At 57.1% G+C, this 7,503-nt stretch overlaps 1 protein-coding gene across 1 annotated transcript; it reads right to left on the reverse strand.

Moving 5' to 3' along the window:
• Positions 1-277: 277 nt before the first annotated feature.
• On the reverse strand, positions 278-4,800 carry OSM (oncostatin M). Its single transcript, XM_004379095.2, has 3 exons — positions 4,106-4,800; positions 2,438-2,571; positions 278-1,886 (listed from the first exon to the last, which is right to left on the reverse strand). The coding sequence occupies exons 1-3, from the start codon at positions 4,137-4,139 to the stop codon at positions 1,317-1,319; spliced, it is 738 nt and encodes a 245-aa protein (XP_004379152.1). The 5' UTR covers positions 4,140-4,800; the 3' UTR covers positions 278-1,316.
• Between the last annotated feature and the right edge of the window lie 2,703 nt (positions 4,801-7,503).

Consider the following 7,503-nt stretch of genomic DNA (forward strand, 5'->3'; position numbering starts at 1 on the left):
ATTCAACCCACACACACTAGCCTTCCTCTTGCCCTTCTCATTCCCTGACCCCAACTCCCCACAACCCCAAAGACTCCGGGGAGTCCTGTTCAGATCTGAGAACTCCTTGTGTGTGTTCCCACAGACAGAGCCCTGGGCCGGCTGGGGCATGTGACTTCCTGGACAGGGAAAGGATCTCCAGCCCAGTGCTCAGGTCAAGGACACTTGTGGCCTTGCCACCAGAGGATCCCCCCCAAGTCACCTCCCACATAGCAACAGAGAGACATAAGGGCTTTACTTTTAAATACATACAAGTTTTAAATATATGTTGGCACAATATTAACATTAAATACACATTATAAATAAGCTTTATAAATACAGAACTGATAAAAACTGGTAAAAATCGATAAATTAGTCATGCCCTCTGGAGAACTGCCCCAGCAGCTGCTGGCCCCCCCACTCCAGCAGGGCAGTGGTTTCAGCATGAGGAAATTCCACCAAATGCCACCAGGGGGAGCAGCTGGCAGCCAGGACCCAAGACTGGACGTTTCTGGGTGCCAGGAGGTCTCCTTTTCCTAAGATAATTCATTCTGCACCCCATGTCTATTTGCACCATGTGTTCTGATTTACAGAAATAATTTGATATTCGCTCTATGACACAGAGTCCCAGTAACTGACAGGCAGAGGGGCCCAACCCCCTTGCTTCACAAAGAGAAGACTGAGGTCCAGAGAGGTAAAGTGGCTTGCCCGAGGTCACACAGAGAGTTCGGGGCTGAGCTTTGGACCCCCAGATCAGTGCCATTTCTAGGACACCCTGCCCCACTACAGCTGCCTAAAGTGAGGTCCTCCAGATGTCCAGGTATCTGGACTGGGCCTGGCAGTGAGGCATAGGAGGCCGGCTCAGGCCCTGACCCCCCCACCACAACTCGGAACTACGACACCAGGGAAAGGAGAAAGTCTGGGTGCAACAGGCCTGCAAGTCATGAAGCTAAGGGCCGCAGGCCTCCACCAAGCAGGGTAGGGGGCTGGTTAGCCCAGCCATGAGTCAGTCTGTGTCATCAGACCCCTGAATCAATGGAGAGGTGGCACCACGTGGCCTGACCCAGCCACCCCCCCATCGGGAACTCGGGGCTGGGGGCCCCAGGGCCTGACCCTCCCCCTTAATCCAGAGGAAGTAGAAGGGAGGCTTGCTCAGCTACCACCCCTTAAAGTGCACTTTTGAGTGGCGGAGAATCAACGGGAGCAGGTTTGGAGACCCTGGGGAGACCTACCCTGTACCTGGCACTGGTTCCTCCCGTCCATAGAGCATCCTCCATCTTCGAGGGACATCCCAAAGGCTACGGGGGCAGCAGCCCCCTGGGCATAGGCCTCTTGGCCCTCCTGGAGGGTCTCGTCCTGCCAGCCCGCCCCTGCGGAGCCCAGAAGGGGCTGTGTCTCCGGGTCCGGCTTGGACCCTCCTCCCACTCGCCCAAGACCTGCCCCACCGAGTGCATGAAGCGATGGTAGCCTTGCAGGAACTTGCAGCCGTCTATCTTGCGGTTGAAGGCACCTGGGGAGGGGGTGGGCCATGGCAAGGTCCTTGGGCCTGCCCAAGTGGGCGCAAAAACCTCTGAGGAGCCATTGAGGTTGAGGAGCCGGGTCAGGCAGAAGATGTTGTTCCTAATCCCACGGATGTAGAGCTCTGCTTGGCACAGTGTCTTCCAGTCCTGATCCTTGTCCTTGGTGAGATTACACACCTTCTGCTGGAAGGCAGCCAATCTGTGCAGGACAAGGCCCAGGGTGGCGTTGAGGGTCTGCAGGAAGCCCCACCTGCTGAGCCCCCGCAGGGCGTCCTTGCCAGGGAAGGCCCCGGGGCGCTCCTTGCAGTACTCTTTATGGTTGAGCTTGTCCAAGCCTTGGATTCGGATCTGAGGGAAAGGAGAATCAAGGAATAAATGCTGGAGTCCCCACCTCCCACATGCACACAGAGCCAAGTCTGCTCTAGCCCTTACGGGCCTCCCTATTCATTCCTCCCATTGTACAGGTCCAGAAACTGAGGTCTAAGAGGGGATCAGACTCTCTCGGGTCACTCAAACAGGGTCGGAGTGATGCTGGGGGCCAGGGGAGATGACCGCCCGGGAGTGATTGTGCGTGGGGGTGTTGGAGAGGTGACCATGAACTTCAAGAGGGCGGGACTCCGTTTGGCTCACTGCTGCATCCTGTGCCTAGAACAAAGCACGTGGTGGGTGCACGATGAACCTACACTGGAAAAATGGACAGACGAGGTCGTGGGCTTGGGACTTACACTCCAGTCGACCAAGTGTGGCCCGGGAATAGAACAGGGACTCAGTTTCCCCACTCACCTCATAGTGAGTGTGTTGGACCAGTGAGGGGTGAGCCTGATCCCCCCAGTGCTCACTCCTATCCCACCCCTCCAAGGTCCCTGGGTCTCAGACGCCATAAGGGGGCAGGTGCTCACATAGGGGTCCAGGAGCATGTCGGTGTTTTGCATGATTTTTGCCTGCTGCTGCAGCTGGCCAAGGAGGACTTGGTACTTGCCGGAGCAGCTACCCATGGCCACCGTGCTCAGCAACAGGAGTCCGAGGACCAGACCTGGGGCAGAGAAGGAGACGTCACCTGCCTTGGAGAGGAAGCCGCAGGTAGGACCTTGAGGCAGCTTTCAGAGGAGAGGGGGCTCAGAGGGCGTCAGAGGGCCCACCCCTCCATCCCAGGTTTGTGCCATCAAGGGCTGAGTCCTGCGGGGCATGGGGTGTACATGACCACCTGCTGGGGCCGTCACCACCGCCCCAGTGACTCACTGCCCAGGACCCAAAAGAACAGTGGCTGCAACTTGCCAAGTAGGCCATTGAAGGGAAGTTGTGGAGCCCACGGGAGCTCCTGTGCCTGCCAGTTACGCCTGCAGCACCTGCTGACCTCTCTCGCTTACACAGATAGCGCAGGAGGGGCTGGTGCTCTGCCCGACCCTGGGCTAAGGGATGGCTGCTGCCCTGCCTTGTCAGGCCCCCTGTGCCCCAGCAACAGACTCAGCCGTCGATTCAAGTGCACAAGAGGGCTTCAGGTGGGCAGCCCGGAAACAGTCTGGCCCGTAAGCTGTGTCTGCGGAACCACCTGGAAAGGATTTTTAGAGACCATCTGTCCATGCCCCTGCTTCACAGAGGGGCTGCCCTGCTCTCCCAACCCCAGCCCCCCTTCTCTCTCCATTCCACCGGGAATGCTAGGAGCCCCTCAGAACATTCCAGAGGGCAGCACAGTCATGGCTCGGCCGCCCCCCCATCCCCCACAGGGCACCGGCAGCCACGTGGTCTGAAGAAACCTGTGGCGCAAGGGCCCGGAAGGCAGTGACACCATCATCCCTTCCTGAGAACCGTTCAGTCCGCCAGGCAGGCTGGCTACTGCGGCTTGAGGAGCTGGGCTTCCCGACGTGGTCACCACCCTTGGCCATCTCCCCAGGGGTCTGCTGCCTGGCTCAGGTGAGAGGGTCCATGTGTGCGGACTACGTGTCTGTGTGAGGTGCACCGTGGTAGCTGTCCTCACGTGGAGTGAATGGTGGGGCCAGGCCTGCATGTGGGGTTCCTGGGTTGGTGAGATTGAGGCTTTGGGTGACGTCATGTGGCTCAAGTGTGTGTGTGTCGCCGTGTGGGCGTGGCTATGTGTGCTGTGGGATTGTGTGGGCTCCCCAGCCCAGGCCTGGCTGACTGTCTCTATCCTCCCAGACCACCGAATCATGGAAGAAGGCGCCGTTCACCTGCTCAGAGGAGGCCCCATAGCCCCTCCAGAATTGCACCATTTTCCTGCCGTTTCTGCAAGCTTCCTCCTCTGCCCAGCACAGCTCCTACCTCCTGCCTCCCCGCCCTGTCCCCCACCCACTCTTCCCTCACTCCCTCGATCCCAGAGTTGGCTGTACATCACCTCCCCCTGGAAACCTTCCAGATGCCCCCTCTCCACCCTATGGGCACCTGGTTTTCAGTGGGCCCCTCTTTTGACCTCCTGGCTCTCTCCCTTCTCAGCATCCTTCTGCCCAGTGCCCCCCCCACCAGCTCCCGGAGGGCAGAGGGTGCCCACCTGCTCCCCGACAGTGCCAGTGGGTGCAGAATCAGGTGCTGGTGGGGAGGAAGGAAGCACTCACCGAGCAGCGTCCTCCTTATGAGCTGTACCTGCATGCTGGGTGCCAGAGCTCTGGCCTGTGCCTGCTGGGGGTGACAGCTTCAGCCTGGGAGCCCTGTGGGCCAGCCGCCACTTTATGCCCGCTGGAGCGATTGGCCAACACCTCGTGAGGTGGGTGGGGAGGGGGAAGGGGGAGGGCAGGCCTTCTGGGAACATGACCCCAAAACCAAATTCTCCAAAGGCGGCCAATGGGCGCTGGGCGTGGTCCATGTCTGCTCCTCCTCCTGTTTTCTTCGAATCTGTTCTTCGAGGTCAGCCCCACGCCCAGGGATGATGCAAACCGCAGCCTCAGCCTTCCTAGGCGAGGGAAGTGCATGGGGTCCATGCCACCTGCAAGGGCCTGCCCAGGAGAGGGAGAGTCTGTGAGCTAGGGCCCTGGAGGGCCCGGCCGGCTCAGCCGAGGGGCCACCACCTCCAGGGCACTGTGGTCTGGGGCTGAGGGGAGCAAGACATCCTCCTTCTTGAGTGCCCTCCCGCCCTTCTGCCAGGGCTGTTGGGACATCTGTGAGCGGAAACCACCAGGCTCTGGGCACAGAGCCAGACTCTGGCTGGCAGCCCCGAGATTGTGGTCTGGCCCCCTGACCGGCATCCCCCAACTCAGATGTCTTCTTTCTCCCACCATGCATCCGCCACCCAGCCGGCCTTCCCATCCCTTCTCAACAGACAGACCATCTGGGGACAACCAGGCACTGGGAGCAAGAGGAATGGGAGAGCAGGATTCAAGCCTGCTGACATGCTGTGTGACCTGGGGCAAGTCACCCAACCTCTCTGGGCCTCAGAGACCCCACCTGTAATACGGGGAAGAGAAAGCATTTCCCAGCCCACCTCACAGGGCTGCTGCTCTCATGGACATAAAAGGCAAAAGACCTTTGAAGGGATAGGAAAAAATGAAAGTCTACTTCCAAGTATTGGCTGTCAAGGGGTGGGGTTGGGGGTGGAGGAGATGGGGAAGCTGTGAGCTTAGAGGGGAAGCCAGGGAGGAGGAGTCATTGAGGTGACGGTTGGGGACCAGGTTTCACTTTCTCTGAAAGATAGCGATCGATTGTAGGACGGCCTTTACTTCTTGTAGACCTCAGAATGAGAGCGTGAAGGGGCCCCAGAGAAGGCTCCTCCCTCGTCAACCTGCTACTTTACCATGGGGTAAACCGAGGCCTGGGCAAGAGCAGATAGGAGACAAAGGGGCTGGCACATCTGCCAGGCCCAGAAGGGGGTCCTTGTCCTGTACCCTCATGAGTCGGCTAGGGGAGACCTGGGAAGTTGGGGCGGGTTCCTTGGGGGCTGCTAGGGAGGCCTGAGATGCTCCAGTTGAGGGAGCATTGGGCCTGTGGAGCCTGGACTAGGTAACTAAGGTAGCCAGAAAGGAGTATGGCTGAATGCGCTCCTGCCCACCCCAGTCCCTGGTGTTCTTCACGACCACCGAGGCTGCACCCAGGCTCTCCATCACTGACACACTCACTCAACAAACTCTTATTGGGCCCACTCTGTGCCAGCCACTCCCAGGTACTGAAGATCCAGCAATCACCCAGGCAGGTACACCCATACACCCATGAGGCTTCCTTCACCTCCTCTACTCCCTGTCATCCCAACATGGTGTTCCTACTCCAGGCCCAGTCCCCCACCACCGCCACCCCCATGGGCCAGTTCTGGATTCTCATCCCGAGAATGTTGCTTCTACTAAATTCCTCATCGTGGGGGCCCCCACCCCCACAGTGCTTTTTATGTTGGTTCTACTAAATTCCTCACCTTGGGGGCCCCCACCCCTACAACGCCCTTTCCTGGGGCTCCGTGCCAAGCCCGAATCCTTCTCGATTTCACATCCCTGATCTTCTCCAAGCCCTGCAACAGCCTGGAGGGGAGAGAGGCACGGCAGCGCTGCCTGGGCTCATCTCAGTGAGGACGTGAAGCTCGGGAAAAGCTCAGGGCAGCTCAAAGCAGGGAGGTAATCCTGGCTAGAGAGCTTGTTGCCCCTCGACAGAGGCCAGCTCTGCCAAACTCCGAGCAGGCTGTCAGGCCGAACATGAAGAGGGGCCCGAAAGCCAAGGAACCTCAAACTGCTTTTAGCCAAGTCAGATGCGTGCCCAGCCTACCCTGAATAGGACTAAATGCACAGAAATTCCAGGCAGGTAGAATTCTTGCCTTCTGTCTTAGTTATCTAGTGCTGCTATAACAGAAATACCACAAGCGAATGGTTTTAACGAAGAGAAGTTTATTTCCTCACAGTCAAAGTAGGCTAAAAGTCCAAATTCAGGGCATCAGCTCCAGGGGAAGGCTTTTTCTCTCTGTCGGCCTTCTTCTCTTCGGTGTTCCCCCAGACTAGGAGCTTCTTGGCACAGGGACCCAGGTCCAAAGGATGCACTCTGCTCCCAGCACTGCTTTCTTGATGGTATGAGGTCCCCGATTCTCCACTTGCTTCCCTTTCTTTTATCTCTTATAAGAGATAAAAGGTGGTGCAGGCCACACCCCAGGAAAACTGCCTTTATATTGGATCAGGGATGTGACCTGGGTTAGGGTGATATTATAGTCCCACCCTAATCCTCTTCAATGTAAAATTACAATCACAAAATGGAGGGCAACGACACAACACTGGGAATCACGGCCTAGCCAAATTGACACACATATTTTTTCGGGGACACAACTCAATCTATGACACCTTCCATGTGGGAGACCCGGGTTCAATTCACGGCCAATGCCCCTCATGCACAGCCACCACCCAGGGGCCGATTAACCAACAAGCAAGGTACGAAAGGGCTTACATTAAGCAAGGTATACAGGGACTTTTTCATATTTACTTACTAATCTGTAGAGAACAATTTCACGTGGGTGAAACGTTGCGAACATTTCAAAGACGTGGTGAAAAACAGCTGAAATTGTGCACTATAGATTAATAAGTAAGCACAAGTAAGCATACCTTGCTTATCGGGTTATCTGTCCCTGCCACCACCCATCTGTCGGTGGAGGTTTTTGTGTTGCTGTGATGCTGAACAGGTTTCTGAAGAGCTTCCAGACTAAGACAGACTAGGAAGAAAGACCTGGGGAACTACTTCTGAAATTCAGTCAATGAAAACCACAAATGGTCCTGTCCTCAGCCGATCATGAGATGGCAGAGGACCATTCTGTAATACATGGGGTCACCATGACTCAGGGGGCCAACTTGATGATAGCTAACAACAAGAGCCCTCCCCGGGGTGGTGGCCGTGTCAGGACCTCCTGCTGGTTCTTAGTCACCGACTCTGAGTAGGCCAGGGCCCAGATGGCTGCAGGTCACTGAAGTTCCTCATGGGTGGGCTAGTACTCCACCCCCATCTCTCCCACCCGAGACAGCACAAGTAACTGACATCCAGGGCAATGCCAAGTGCACTC

Source organism: Trichechus manatus, unplaced genomic scaffold (genome assembly GCF_000243295.1).
Source record: "Trichechus manatus latirostris isolate Lorelei unplaced genomic scaffold, TriManLat1.0 scaffold00061, whole genome shotgun sequence".
NCBI classification, from domain to species: Eukaryota; Metazoa; Chordata; class Mammalia; order Sirenia; family Trichechidae; genus Trichechus; species Trichechus manatus.